General features: G+C 34.4%; 1 protein-coding gene across 2 annotated transcripts in view; it reads left to right on the top strand.

The window, feature by feature from the left end:
* LOC145259215 (histidine--tRNA ligase-like) overlaps positions 1-16539 on the top strand; it is a 102652-nt gene that overhangs the window by 2360 nt on the left and 83753 nt on the right. The window contains exon 2 of one of the 2 annotated variants that reach the window (XM_080117051.1): positions 10817-10966. The exons of the other annotated variant lie outside the window; for it this stretch is intronic. Within the exon in view, the coding sequence (XP_079973177.1) occupies positions 10877-10966 (90 nt within the window). The 5' untranslated portion in view covers positions 10817-10876. The remainder of the gene's footprint in view (positions 1-10816; positions 10967-16539) is intronic. 2 annotated transcript variants of the gene reach the window in all.

The raw sequence follows: 16539 nt of genomic DNA, 5'->3' as shown, positions 1-16539 counted from the left end.
CGGTGTCTATGATTTTGTGTGTGTGTAAAAAAAAAAAAAAAATGATCAAGCAATTCTGTATGGCAAACTGACTTAACTCCCTTGGTTTTAATTACAGTCCAAGTCCACCAAACACAGATTTTTTTATTTTTTTTTCTATCTCTTTGCAAAATTCAATCATTTGTAAAGTCAAAAAACAAAAACAATGATTTCCTTCTACCAAACAAAACATCATGAACAAATATTTGAAAGTATAAAGAACCTGAAACATAAAGCATTTTTCAAACATATTGGATTTGGTATTAAATAACTCAAACATATTGGATTTGGTATTAAATAACTCGGAGTTGTACAACCATCACCCCCCCCCCCCTATATTTCTATACTGATAGGTTTTTTGAAATTTTTTCACTGGATTATTATTGATTGGACACTAATCAGATTATGAAAAAACAAAATTATTTCAACATTTAAAAGGGGTGCTCACTTTTTAGTTACAACGTTCTGGTAAATCGGTCACCCATTTTGTAACCAATAAAAACACGGGTATATCAAAACCATAGAAAGTAAAAATGACATGAGCTTACCGCAATTGTAAGTCAGAAATATTTTTTGTTTCTCTAAGAAAAATAAAATGATAGCATGAACATGACTTTTTGAAAAAGTTTCGAGTTTTTTTGTTTGTTTTTTTTTAACTTAGTTTTTGGGGTTTGTATTACTATACACAGATTCGAAAATGTTATCAAAAAACAAATATATAACAAATAAATGTTATCAAAGGCAATATAACTTACTTTTCTATAGGCACCGCCAAAAATGGCCGCAAAATCAAGTTGTTGTTGTTTTTTAAAACTAAATTACATTTATTAAAATCCATTATTTCTGAGTAACTTTTTTTTTCCAGAAAGATAAAACCCTGAATTTTATCATATAGAAAACAGAATAATGTAAAACTTTTTCTACTATTTTTAATTAAATTTTAAATGTTAAATTTTCCCAAAAAGTTAACAATTGACATTTTTTGTCTTGCACAAAAAACGTACTTAAATATTTAAAAAAAAGGGTTTTTGAAATAATTAATTTATTTATTTATTGTCTAACTAAGATTTAGGATGATTTTCTAAGAGAATATGCAAAAATATTATAAGTACCTGAATTTCAAATAATTCCACTTATTCATATAGGTAACCAGATATTTCGCGTCGACGTAGAGTTCAGATCGACTCTGTTTACGTTTTCTTTTGATAAGAAGAAAACTATGGAAGACCAAACAGGCCAAAAAAACTTATTTTTCAGTGACGAAAATTTCAATGTGTTATTAAGCTGAGGCTGGCCAGTACCAGATGGGTGACCATTTGTATGAGTTTGGTTTTTAATGTGTATGTGTGTGGGGGCCAGGCTCCCCAAAATGGGGGGGGGGGCAATTTAAAGCAGAATAAAAAAAATTATTTCAGCGCGTTTGGTCCACCGTAGTCGAAAGGCGGAAAACGTTTTCAAACGAGATCGGAAAAAATGATGCTATTTTTAACACAAAGGGCACAATATTTATCGAATTTTTTTTTTTGTATCGATTATTCAAAGCATGCCCTGTTTAATAATGGTCATGCATTATTCGGCTCGCTAAAAAACAATTGTTAATTTATTTATCAAAAATTTTAAAATGGCTTTTTTCGTATAAATATTAAAAAAAATTTTTTTCTTGTTTTGCTTAACTTAAATTATTTTACTCAACATATTCACCGAATTTCACACTTCAAAACTCAAAAGCGGGATAATTAAACACAATCGAAGTTCTGATATTCAGACGTCAAAATAAGGCATGCAAACAATTTTTTTTTTTTTTTTAATCTATATTTCTGTCCCTTACAACAACACAATATGTTTTGTTCAGTTTCAGATGATTATTTTAAGCATATTTGTTCCCACTTCAAAACAAGGGGGGGTTTTGTAAGCAAAAAAATATATATATATAAATATCGTTTATGAAAAATAAGTACACTGTTATAAAGTTCATTCTTCTAATAATCGCTGAAAATTTCGTATTGATCGGATAATTACCTGATTTTTGGTAGATTTTTAAAAAGATGGTCCGTCAAAAAGTACTGACCTGCCCCCCCAGTTTTGGCGGTGCCTACTTTTCTACCGAACTGGATGTGTTTGTATTAATGTAGCAAGTTTTTTTTTTTTTTTTTTTTTTTTTTTTTTTTTTTTGTATTATAAATTTCACTAACATACTGGAGAAATGTTTCATAATTTTCCATATCGTACGCCTTCCGATACATTGCTTCGTCAAGATGCGACCATTTCATATCTCCCAAAGACACTTCTGTATTTAGGGGAAAAAAAAAATGGGTGACCGATTTACCAGAACGTTGTAACTAAAAAGTGAGCACCCCTTCCAAATGTCGAAATGATTTTTTTTTTTTTTTTTTTTTTTTTTTTTTTTTCATAATCCGGTTAATTAGTGTCCAATCAATAATAATCCAGTGAAAAAAAATTTTTTAAAAACCTATCGGTATACAAATTACACATGGGGGGTGATGGTTGTACAACTCCGCCAATAACTCAAAATGTCAGAACGTAATGTTGGATGATTTTTTTTTTTTTTTTTTTTAACAAAACTAGGCACTTCTGCATGACAGTGCCATGAGGCGAATGTGTGTATTTTAGTTTAAAGAACGTGTGTCAGTCGAACAAGGGTCGATAAATCGTATCACTCATTGAAAAAAAATATATATATTAAAAATTTCTATAAATTTTTATAAATAAAAACTTCTATGTGTTGGTTCAAAAGGTTTTCGAAGTAAACAAGCACTTACCATAGTTATGACGTAAAGAATTAAAGTTCTTTCGTGATTTTAATTTATAAGGATCAAGGCCATGGAAAAATGCAAGAAAAATAGTGTTATGTTGTTTTCATTATCTATTTATATAAAAGCGAAAATGTATGTATGTGTTAGCTTTTTATGTATGTCTACAAAAGGCTTTTTTGCCCGTCATTCTCGGTTGGCTCATTCCTTAAAGCTTTTTATATGCTGTCTAAATAATAATATCTACGACTAAGGAACTCGGGTCGCAGCTATCTTTCATTTACCCGACTTTTACAAGCTATTTTCGAGATACTTTAAAAGGTGAAATGGGCGCGTGTGCGTTTTTGTATGTCCGCGAAAGACATTTTTCGCCGAGCTTCTCGACAAGGTTACTATTTTGGAGAACTTTTCTTATACTTCCTAGATGATATCTTCAATTTAAGAACGGACGTCGTCTCGATCTTTTTTTTTTTTTTTGATCGACTTTTAAAAAATTCTCTCCGTTCCGTTCTTTCCAATGTTTCGCTTTTTCATATAAAAGCGAAACGGATCGAAGCAAACAACGGCGCCTGGCTTTCCTGCTATTTGCTTTGATCAATGGGGGGGGGCCCTTCATATCAGACAATTGCTATTCATTTGGATGCTGCCAGAGCTCGTCCTTTTAGGGGAGAGCTGGTTTTTCCCAATATCGTGGGAAATAGATACAGCAGAAACTGGCTTACAGCCAGAGTTAAGTGTGTAATTCTTAAGCCAGACATTCATTTCTGCAACTCAACTTTTTGATTGTCATCACTAAATTTGAACGCTTTTCGCTTCCTGTCGCGTCATAGTGTAGCGGTAAGATGTCAGGTTTTCTTTCACTTTCTTTTATCCTTTCGCGTCACGGGTTCAAGCCTACCTGCCTACTAACACTTTTTTTTTTTTCAGCTTAGCACACACCTCCAAACTTAATGAGGAATCATTTCCATTAAAAATCCAGTTAGTGTCTCTACTATTATCTATATATATAAAAGCGAAAATGTATGTATGTATGTATGTACGCTTTTCCTCAAAAGGCTTCTTTCAGAGAAGCGCTCGCTCGCTTCACAACTTCTTAAAACTTTTTATATCATCTATAAATTGTAATATCTTGCAGTTAACCACGGAGCTCGCCTGTCTATTTAATTTTATTGACTTTCAAACGTAAATTATTCCACATTTCCCGCATCGGCACGCGTTACATTCGGTTTTCGGTATAAACAAAAAGCGAAACTCTACTCTAATCACAGTCCCAGAGCCAGTAGTCTCTAGAGAGCTAAGTAATGTTTGGTCAATGTCGACTTCGTCATATCAGATGCTAGCTTTCATTTCGAGACGAGGGAGCAGGTTTTTAAAAACAAACAAACCGATTTATTGACCTCATTAAAAACTGTCACGCACAAAATGCTAACTGCTGAATAGCTATCGCCGTCACGTCAATCAAAAACGTGCACCTGTTTTTTTTTTCACACTTTACTATTTTCCAACTGCACGTCGTCAAGGCTTTTTTTTCACGAACACCTGTTTTGTTTTTTTTTCACACATACCTACAAACACCTGGGCAACGCCGGGTACCCCTCGCTTGTATGTCTGCCTAAAACTTTCAACAGAGGCGACGGGTTTTCACAAGATCGGTATCATTTTGAAGCTCGACCTATCAGACGACAAATATAAAAAAATTGGCTAAAAACATTAATTCCTTCACTCTCCACTGGACACTTTTTTACAAGATGTCGTTTTTTTCACTGATATTTCCGAAAGTCATCCCCTGTTTTCGATTGTCTAGCCTTAATTTAAACCTTCGCCACTTTTGGTTTAGCAATGAACGCAACGGCAAAGATGTTACTTTTTTTTTCACATTCTTTTCCTCTTTCATGGTACGGATTTGAGCCTGCCTGACTACTACCACTTTTTTTTTTTTTTTTTGCTCAAGACACACATCCAAACACCCGAGCAACGCCGCACATTCAGGCTAGTCTATATATATAAAAGGCAAAATGTGTGTGACCATTTCGTGTATGTCTTCAAAAGGCTTTTCTCACACACGCTCCCGGGGTTCGTTACTATCGCTTACAACTGTTTATATGGGTCCTATATCATAATATGTTGGATTTGGGAACGCAGGTCGTCTCTAGATTTATTTACGTCGACTTTTATGAGATTCGCGCTATTTCGCTTTGTCCCCGGTTCGTCATGCATTTAAGTATAAATACAGTGAAAACGTTGGGTTCTCGGCTTTTGCTCTGCTTTCCCCCCTTACCACCATCATCTGGGGTGAAGTGAAAACTAAAAATAACGATCGCGCGATGACCTCATTTAGCGTCGTCCTGTCAATCAAACCTCTTTTAGCTTTATAAGCTTTAACTTAACACGCTAATCAATTACTCTCACTCGTGGTCGAGACCGTTAAGTGTTTTGGCATTGGCTTCCACCTCTGCGTCAAAGCTTCCGGGTTCAATCCCTCCTCCCAACCAAACGTTTTTTTTTTTATTACTCCGCTTATTCTTTAGTTTACCCCCCCCCCCCCATACACAGGTTTATTTATGCAATTTTTTTTTTCCATTTTGGTTTTGGATTTTTTTTTTACATCGTCTTTTTTATAATATTTAAGCAGGATTATTAATAACCCCCCCTCCATACACACACCTACAAACACCCGGGCAACGCCGGGTACCCCCCCCCCCCGCGCTAGTCTATATATATAAAAGGCAAAATGTGTGTGACCATTTCATGTATGTCTCGCAAAGGGTTATTTCGCACACGCTCCCAGGGTTGTTACTATCACTTAGAACCGTTTATATACCCCCTATATAATATCTACGATTTGGCAACACATGTAGCGTCTAGATTTACTTACAGCGACTTTTAACGTCCACAAGCAATCAGCTTTGATCAATTTGGGGCTAAACTCCTGATATCAAACAATTGCTAATCCCCTTTCATTTGGGGAGCCGGTTTCCCCCCCCCACCCCCACCATCATCTTGGGTAACCATCATCTTGGGGAAGCGAAAACTGACCCACATTGAAACAAAGTAAACAAACTCCAAAAAGCTGTCCCGCATTAAATAAAATACTGCTACGTTATCTCGTAACGCTCCTGCGATGACCTCATTTACGGCTATCTGTCAATCAAACTTCTTTCACTCGCTTTATAAGCCTTATTTTGACACTCTAATGAATTCCTCTTACTCGTGGCCTAGATGGTTAAGTGGTTGGCGTTTGTTTCACCTCCGCATCAAGGCTTCCAGGTTCAATCCCGCCTCCCGACCAAAACTATTTTTTTTTCCTTTTACATCTTTAAACACTCGGGCAACTTTTTTTTTTTTTTTTTTTTTTACTTCGCTTATTCTTTAGTTCCCCCCCCCCTTCCTATACACACAGCGGTTTCTTTTCACTGTTTTTTTGTTTGGGTTTTGGTTTTTCCGATTTTTTAACATCGTTTCAGGGTTATTATTTACCCCCTCCCCCACCATACACACACCTACAAACACCCAGGCAACGCCGGGTACCCCCCGCTAGTATAATATAAAAGGAACTTTATGTGAGTTCGTTCCCTATAGACTGGGAAACAGCAAAATAAATTTTTATAAAATTTCACACGAATATACTTCTATGTACCTGGCAGTATTCTTAGATAGGTTTTGCATCAGAATGTCTTCAATAAATATCGATAATCAGAATAATCTAATGAAAAAAAGAAACAGGTGATTTTGACTAAAGTACGGACTTTACACAGCCTAATATCACAAGTGCATTTGAAAAGTTTTATTACCACACAAGCCGAAAGGCCCGTCATATAAAATTAATAGTAGGTTCTTTGATATGACAGGCACATTCGAAACAAATGTTTGTTTAAAACACAATTGCACCATGATACTTGGCTTTTTTATTTTAAACTTAAATTTAAGCCATTATCACTGCACAAGCTTAAGGCCAGACGTGTGTGTGTGTGTGTGTGTGTATATATATATATATATATATTCTTTGATATGACAGAAGCATTCAAAATGAATGTTTCTGTTTAGAGTACAATTGAAGCATGATACTTGATGTTTGCATTTTAAACTTTAATTGAAGCCATTATGTATATAAAAAAAATTATAAAATCTCTACAGTGCAATGTAGGCTACAATGCATTGTGAACTAAGTCACTACAGGAAGGCATGTGAGGTCTCCTCTCGATGCACCGCATCTGGAGCAGGCATTCAATCGATTTGATAAAAAAATGGGCGATTTCATCGATTTCAATAGCAATAAAAAATATGGGAGCTACAATAAAGACAAAACGTTAATGAACAAATAATTTTGTTTGTTTTTTATCTCTCCCCCTCTCTCTCTCACTCTCTCTCTCTCTCTCTATATATATATATATATATACTAGCAGGGGTGCCCGGCGTTGCTCGGGTGTTTGGAGGTGTATGCTGTGCAAAAAAAGCAAAAAAACAAAAAAAAATGGTTAATTTTTTAAAACTTTGACCCCTATTATGACCCCTTAAAATTTATTGTTTCGGGCTCAAATCACTTTATTAAGTTAGATCCATGTTCAAGGAACCTATATCTAAAATCTCAAGTGTCTAGACCCAAAATTGTCGGAGGAGTTTGGTAGAGTTCTTAAAGGTCAAATCGTTGAAATTTGACCCCTTAACAGCCAAATTTCTGGCTGACACCCGTCACATCGATTTTCCCAAATCTCAGTACCCGGTATTTCAAATTTCGAGTCTATAGACTAAAAATTGACAGAGTTATTGCGTAGGGAAATGTACACACAGACAGACAGACACGTTCACTTTTATAGATATATGTATATACACACAGGGTGGAACAATAAATTTGTTGTCCTAAAGAAAACAACACTACAGCTACAGTCTATTGAGATCTTTGTCATCAGTTGACGTTGGCTCATCTTGATTTGGTCCAAGCTGAAACCTACTATTGTTCTCAACTGTTGCAAGCTCAAGAATGTCTGTAAAATGTCCCTAACTGTTGTAAACTGTTGCAAAACTCACCCCCACTTCTAAAAAGGTCCACAAATTAACTCTAAATATATTGCCCTATGCCCGGTCTTAGTTACTGCCACACCCTGATTAACAATCCTATTTCAGACGGCCTTTGTGTACCCTGGTGAACAACTTCCTCTTCATTGTCTTTCTACCAACCTCACTTCCTATACATGTTCGTATTATTTGGATTCTTTGGACTACTGTTCTCATCTTGAGTGTCATTTTCACATTCCGGTTGATGTAATCTCCCACCTTCTTCAGGTGTATCTTATCAAACTCAAAAAATTTGGATGGAATTTCAAACCCTTTATTTACTTCACGGGGGTAGCATGCTCTTGTTTTGTCAGCCATAACAGGTTAGAGGTCATAAGTAATTCACAATTTTATTTTTCGATCGCCCACACTGAACCTTCAGGAGAATGTCACTTTTATTGATTATTTTGATTTATTGATTGTATTCTAATCACTGTGCCACAAGTCTTGGGTGATGGAACAAAAGCATGGTATCTCAATGAAGTAAATAAAGGGTTCCGTGCGAAATTCTGTCCACATTCCGGAGTTCGACAGAAACCTTCCTGAAGGTGGAAGGTTACATTGACCGAAACATTGTGAAAATGACAATGAAGATGAGAACAATAGAATCCAAATAATACGAATAATCAACCCTTATCTCCAAAATTCAGAAATGTCCTATACATATGTTTTGCTGATCAACTTTTTTTTTTCTTTTCACGTCCTAACACTTTGGGGGGAATGGTGTCAATAATATCACACACCATATATAAAGAGGATAGGGTGCTTCTATTGTGTAATCTAATGTATAAAAGGCTATATGTCTGTCTGTCCGTCTCCATATTTTCAAACGCCATCTCTTCCAAAACTAAGTTGCAGAGTGGCACTAGGGGCCTCAAATCATTGGATTTTTTATGGACCGTTCTTTTATGGGTATTAAGCCGGTTAAAATAGTTTTTAAGGGGTCAAAAATAGTTAAAATTGAAAAAAATCATTATACATTTTGTACATTCGGACCAAGTAAAGATTAGATACCCCGGTAGCAGAAGACAAAGATAGGCACACATTTCAAGTAACACCAGTTGTTCGACCTTGACATTGCTGTTGGTTGTTTGTAAACACGTCAAATAGCAGACATATCCGAATGTTCGCAAAAACATTTTAAGATTTAAAAGAAAAAACATGTATTTACAAAACATTTTCTTTAATATTATATATTTACAAAACTTTTAAAGATTAAAAATACAAACTTTTTTCTATTTACACAAAACTTTTTGTGTAACAAAACGAATGTAAGTTTAACAAAATATATTAAAATAAATGGGTGTCTTTCTGAGTGCGTTTTTTAATATATTTACAGAACTTTAATAAAACTAATAATAATTATAATAAAAATATAAAAAATGAACTATATTAATTACAAAACATTAGAAACTGAAAATTTCGGCCGCTAAACTTGTACTTAATTTGTCTTTATGTAAACAAATAGCAAGTTTTTTTGTTTTTTTCTTTTTTTAAATAAAAATGAAAATTATAAAAAGATTTGTATCTTGTGATACTACACTTCATCTTTATAAAAATAAAAGTTATAAAAGATATGTGAATAAAATATATTTTTTAAAATCTCGATTGTTTATACTTGTGATTTTATTATGCATAAAAATTGCCTCGGTCTAGAAGGATTTCTCCTTTCATTGACCACCTACATACATCGCACTTTAAATAAATATTGAATTGTATTAAAAACGCACACACACACACACACTATACATAAAAATTAATCTTGGTCGCAAAAATCCGAACAAGTCAGTTATTTTATATTTGTTTCTGCCATTAATAAGTTTGGTTATGATAATTTCATTTAAATTTTTTTTTTTTTTAAATTGTGTATTTTTTTAATCGACATCATCCAAAATTCTCAGTTATAACGTCAGTTTATTTATTTATTTGGTATTATTTTACGAGCTGCCCCAGCGTAGTATAAACACCCCCAACCACCTCATGTTAAGAACGGCTTTCGGAATAAACACCTCCCCACGTTAAGAACAGCTTTTGAGGTTGGGAGTGTTATTCCGAAAGCCGTTCTTAACATAGGGAGGTTGGAGTGTTTATAATATGCTGGGCCTGGGGCACGTCGTAAAAATTTACCATTTATTTATGTTATTATTATTATTATTAATAGTTTTATTAATAAGTTCTGTAAATATATAAAAAGGACACACCCAGAAAGACACTCATTTATTTAAATATATTTTGTTTAAATACGTTTGTTTTATTACTTACATTAAGAAGTTTTGCGTAAATAGAAAAAAGTTGGGGGGGGGTTAATCCTTAAAATTTTTGTAAATATTTAATATTAAAGAAAATGTTTTGTAAATATATAATTTTTTCTTTTAAATCTTAAAAAGTTTTGTAAATATATTTTTTTTAAATTTTGCTTGCGAACATTCGGACATGTCTGCTATTTGACATGTTTAAAAACAACCAACGGCAATGTCAAGGTCGAACAACCGGTGTCACTTGAAATGTGCGCCTATCTTTGTCTTCTGCTACCGGGGTATCTAATCTTTACTTGATCCGTACATTCATCTTAGTTTATTTTTAATTTTTAATCAGTTCACGTGCGTGTCACGTTAATACAGTGGTAACGTCCCCAGCTTTGAATGCTAGTTTTTCTTTCGGTTTTGATTCTAGCTGATGGAACCCAAATACCTTTTAACTTTTGAAATCACAACTATAACATATACGGAATCTGGACAAATTAAAATATCATATTCATGCGTATTTTACAACTGGACAAAGCTGAGCGCCCTTCCCTCCGGTCTTGAATAAGGCTTTTTAATCTCACTGTTTGTCCAAGAAATAGGTCCAATTTCATAGATAGACAAATAATAATTGTTTTCTGTTTTACTTGTATTGTCTTTTCATTTTAAAAATTTGTCATCAGCTTTTTTTTTTTTTATGTACTTAAGCTTTTGTTTATTTATGGTCTGCAGAATCTCTAGGCGCCTTTGCTGCACCACCTCAGTTTCTGACATCGGTCGTTGTGATCTCCGATGGCGCTTCATCAACTTCTTAGACGTACCTTGCGTCCTCGTGTCTGTCACACATACGCATGTTGGTTCTCGACCTTCCAAGCTGAGCAGGTAGGTGACTTGACCTGCGTCTTTCACACTACCTCCTCTGCGTGTTGGATGGGCCGCTGGGCTGAGATTTGCATTTGACGGTTGCATTTTGGTTTCAATCCTTCCCCAAAGAATACATTTATGATTAGCTAGTCTTGGATTAAGGATTGATGACCAATGACTCGCATGAACAAATGACAGCATGCTGAACCTCCATGGATTAAATGAAGGGTTTTACTTAAAATTCTATATAAATTTCTGAGTAGGGTTGGGAGTTGCATCAGACAAAACGTGAGAATGATGCTTGAGACGTTAACTGAAAACATATTATCAATCCTCATCTCAGAAATTCAGAATAATATTATTCTCTTCGTGGTTGTTTTCACTGAAGTAACCTCCGTCTGGTGTATTTTTGGAAACTGAAACCTTTACATGTAACCCATAGGGGTAGATTTTTCTTGTTCTGTCAATCATGACTAAGTAGATGTGTTAATTATTATATAGCTTTAAACATAATCCTGTTTGATGCAATTCTGAATTTTTTAGATGTAGTATGAATGTTTGTATTTTTTTTATTGTTTGGACGATTATTCTCATCCTGGGTGTTATTGGCACAATGTTTTATCCCCCAATACAATAAATGAACTTTTTCTTCTTAGTCACCTCCATTGCACTGTGTTTTTTTTAAAAAAAAAAAAAAGAAAAAAATGAAAACGTGCATGAGATGTCTATCCACGCTTTCGTAAAACAGTTTTTTTCACTAATCGTGACCATTAGCAGAAGGAGTCGATTAAAATTGAATCATAAGAAAGTCTTAAAAATACCCTAGTAGCCCCTGAAAATTGACCTTTTTTTTTTTTAATTTATGAACACACCCTCAAACCCATTGTTCAATTTCTTACAATAGAGCTAACGCCTTTTCCTTAGTTGAAAAAAAAAAAACCCTGAATTTTACACCCAATAAAGGTCATAAGTTTCAACAACTGAAATGTTATTCCAATAACACTCAAGATGAGAATAATATCCAAACAATCAAAACAGAAACAAATATTTTATATATATTCACTAGCGGGGGTTTCCCGTGTATTTAGAGGTGCAAAAGAAGAAAAAAAATGTTTATGTAGGCTCGAACCCGATGCCTTGAGGCGAAGGTGGAAAAAAAAAGTGTGAAAAAAACCTGACATCTTATCGCTCGGCCACAACGGGACAGGAAGTGAAAAGCGTTATAATTTAAGGATTAAAAAGTTAAGTGACGGGTGCATAAATTTAATGAGGTCAAACACGCGCGATAGGAGAAACTTTCAGTTTCACCCAAGATGTTGGGGAAAACCAGCGCTCCTCATAAAAAGGGGAGTGTCCAAATGAATAGCAATTGTCTGATATGATGGGTTTTGGCCGCATTGATCAAAGCTCATTACTTTCTGGACGTCCCCGGCATGAATGCCAGGGAACTGCCTTTTCTACAGATTCAGTTTTGCTTATATACTGAAAAGCTAAACAAACATGCGGAGGTTTAAAAAAATTGCGAAAATAGCATGTAAAAGTCGCCCAAATTTCATGAATCGTAGATATTACAATCTCGAGAGCATATAAAAAATTCTAAGAAACAGCGCCTACCCCCCCCCCAAGCACCCCCTTCAAAAAAGCCTTTGCCGGACATACAGATAATTTGCACACACTAATACACATTTTGCCTTTTCTATATATATATATATATATATATATATATATATATATATATATATATATATATCCTAGTAATTACTAGGAAAGTAAAAAGTGAATCTTTGGTTTATTTTCAACAGCCTTTTTATTCTTGCTTGTCTTATTTTGCCCTTTAGTTCTCAGATTCCATGAGCTGTGTTTCTGTCAAAGGGAGAAGAATTGCTGTTTTCTAGGTTGGAAACTAGCCATATAATTATTATCGGTTAGTTTTTGACCTTGAGAGATATTTTTTATTTTTTAGCTTTTTATTTTACTCCTCCCCCAAAGGAATACATTTATGATTAGCTAGTCTTAGACTAAGGATTGATGACCAATGATTCACATGAACAAATGACAGCATGCTGACCCTTCATGGATTAAATGAAGGGTTTTACTCAAAATTCCATACAAATTCCTGAGTGGGGGTCGGGAGTTGTATTGGACAAAATGTGGAAATAACGCTTGAGATGAGAATTTTAACTCAAATAAAAAACATTCTCTTCAGATTTTTTTTCGGCCATGTCCTGCATCCTATATCAGATACTATTAGTTTGTTCTGTTGACAGTACTCTTGCAATCGACATGTTTGCTAATACCTTTTTTAGGAAAAAGGAAAGTCATCTCGTTACATTATGATTCTCTAGTTAGAAAAAGAAAGTTCTTGTGTGATGTGAAAGTAATTGACCCGGTGAAGAAATTGTGACACGGCACGAAACAGTTATTTGAAATTTCATGCAGAAGAAAGCTTGAGGTACCTATTTACTATGCCTCCCCACGGGACAGAGTTAGACACCAGGGTCGTTTTTTAACGTGGAGAAAAGGTACAAAAATAAAAATTGTCTCAGTCGTGAAGGATTTCTCCTCCACCGAAAAAGAACAAGAAATAGAAGTGCAGCATCTGAAGAACAGATACTACACTTTGATCTTGTCCCCGAAGGCCAAGAGGTAAAGAAAAAGTTTATTCCCAGAAGAAAGTGTGGAGGTTAAATGAAAATTCTGTGAACAGTAGTAATGGAAGAATTCGAATAATTTTTCCAATTCTGATATAATTCTCGATTAAATTTCTAAATATTTAGCTATAGATTTTTGTTTACTGTAAAACCCCATGTAATACATGCATGTATTTTTGCAAAGGTAAAAAATACACTTGTGGGAGGGTGGATCTATAGCTTTTAAATTTACTAGAAAATCAAATATTTATCATTTTTTTTTTTTTTTTTTTTTTTTCATTAATGCAATCTATATAAGGAAATTAATTTTTAAACAGAAAGATAAAAAGAATCATTTTTGACATTGGAAAACATGCATAAATTTTTCTCATTCCAATACCCTCAAATGTTCTGATTTTTTTTTTTTTTTTCTGCTTAATTGCCCAAACACTAGTGAAAAGTGAGTTTGACAACTAAATGATGAGACATAACTTACCAGACAAGCGGGTGAATGGAAGCACCCCCTTAGCCATAGCGTGACCTGGTAGTGGAATGAGGAAGTTGAGAAATGTCTTAAAGAAAAGCAGAAGCTTATGAGTTGGTGGATAAAAGGTTTAGTGGATCAATTAGACTTTAGGTACCCCCCAGAATAAACAAATACCAAAATTTATATCATTTAATGTTGCCAATAACTAAACACGATTTTTAATGTTATTATGCAAAGAAAAGTAACTCTGATTTTTTTTTTTTTTTTTTTTTTTAACAGAGCTATTTTTCTTAAGTTGACTCAAATGATGTGTGTGTGTGTGTGTGTGTGGAGGGAGAAATGTTCTGGGTAAAGAAGAAAGAAGGTGAGAGGATGAAAGAGGAGATAGAAGCTATGTTAAATTTTTTTTCTTGGGCAATGCCAGGTAGCCCTGCTGTTATATAAATTAACAAGTGGATTTTTTTTTTTTTTTAAACCAGACATATTGCCACTTTGAACATAAGGGGCTACTATTTGGGATCATGTTTAACAGGGGACTGTGGGGAGTTAAGTAGTAAGATATCTGTTTACATTACATTTGAACTTCTATAGGTTAGTCTACTCAGAGGGAAAGACTAGTGGTAAATGCTCCTGGGAGTTAAGTAATTAGTTAATAACCTTTTAATAGTTAATTATGAATTAAATTTAAAAAAAAAACATACTTTGCTTGTTTCTAATAAAATTCATATTGGAAGTCATATCGACGGTGGACAAAGATAAATCAATGAACACGTAACGTTTTTAGTTTTATACATAAGTACAGAGAGACTGTCTTTATTTACATGATCAGATGAAGAGAGCAAAAGCGAGTACATGTAAACACTCGTTTTTATATATAACAAAGTAACTCCAAGTTACTCAACAGCTTAAATAGCACGTCAGCATACACCCAGGCAAGGGAAGGCAATTTCTCTGATAATCAAACCGACACAACTGTAGTTTTCACAGTAGTAAAAATTAACGAAGATTGATAAATTTCTAATAGCTCCAGCCTAGATGTGGCAACAATACTCCCTGCATGGGCAAATCATGGCTTCGAAAAGATATAGGGTGATCTTTGGTGTGAGTAATTTTCTAGCGCGGTAGAGGGAGCCTACCTTCTTGGCAATGCTGTTAATGTATTTGTTGCAATTCATGTTACCTGTGAATATTAGACTGAAAAGTTTGAAGATGGGTTCTTAGGTCGGGTGTTATTTGTCATGGAAGTCGGTGGTTGAGAAGTTTTTTTTTGTAGTTATTTATAGGAAAGTAGGATTAAATGTTACCATTTGTCTTTTTCATGTTTTATGTAAAACTTGTTAAATCTTGACGGACTTGATAAATTTCTAATAGCTCCAGCCTAGATGTGGCAACAATACTCCATGCATGGGCAAATCATGGCTTTGAAAAGATATAGGGTGATCTTTGGTGCGAGTAATTTTCTAGCACGGTAGAGGGAGCCTACCTTCTTGGCAATGCTGTTAATGTATTTGTTCCAATTCATGTTGCCTGTGAATATTAGACTGAAAAGTTTGAAGATGGGTTCTTAGGTCGGGTGTTATTTGTCATGGCAGTCGGTGGTTGAGAAGTTTTTTTTGGGTTTTTTTGTAGTTATTTATAGGAAAGTAGGATTAAATGTTACCATTTGTCTTTCTCATGTTTTATGTAAAACTCGTTAAATCTTGACGGACTTGTTAAACAAGTTTTTCCACTTCTCTTTTTGCTGATAAAGCATTACTATTTGCATCGAGAATCATTCGTCAAACCTCTTGAGTTTTAAGTAAATTGGATGTATGGAAGAATCTCTACAAATTGTTCTATTCACCGGTCGTATTATTTGTATTCTTTGGACTACTGTTCTCATCTTGAGTGTTATTTGTGCAACGTTTCAGTCAGATGATGTAATTTCCGATCTTCTTTACATGTATTTTTGTCAGACTCGGGGGGGGGGGTCTTTCTATCAAACTCAAATCTTTTTATCGAACTCTGGAATTTGCACAGAATTTCAAGCAGAACTCTTTATTTAATCTGTCTGAAAATTCTGTGCAGATTCCCGAGTTTGACAAAATACACCTGATGGAGGTCAGAGGTTACATCGACTAAAGCGTGTAAATAACACTGAAGATGAGAAGTGAAGTCCAAAGAATCCAAATAATATGATTAAAACTTAACTATTTCGAACTGACCGATGAGCAGAACCACTTGTAGAAATTAACCGTCATGAAAATGACATCCAAGATGAGAACACTAGTCCGAAGAATCCAGATAATATGAATAATCAATCCTCATCTAAAAAAATTCAGGAACGTAACTTAAGTTTAAAATTTTTTTACTACAGAATCATCACTTATTAAGGCTAAAATGTATTTCAGGATAGGAATTAATGAAATGAATATGTTCTCGCTTCAGCGATTCATCTGGGGTGGGTTGTGCCGACTTCCTCCAAAGGAGAAAGT

The sequence above is a fragment of the Euprymna scolopes genome, chromosome 34 (assembly GCF_053919585.1).
Source record: "Euprymna scolopes isolate OS-2025 chromosome 34, ASM5391958v1, whole genome shotgun sequence".
In the NCBI taxonomy this organism is placed as follows: domain Eukaryota; kingdom Metazoa; phylum Mollusca; class Cephalopoda; order Sepiida; family Sepiolidae; genus Euprymna; species Euprymna scolopes.
The sequence above is the reverse complement of the archived record's forward strand: the minus strand, read 5'-3'. Positions and strand labels throughout refer to the sequence as shown.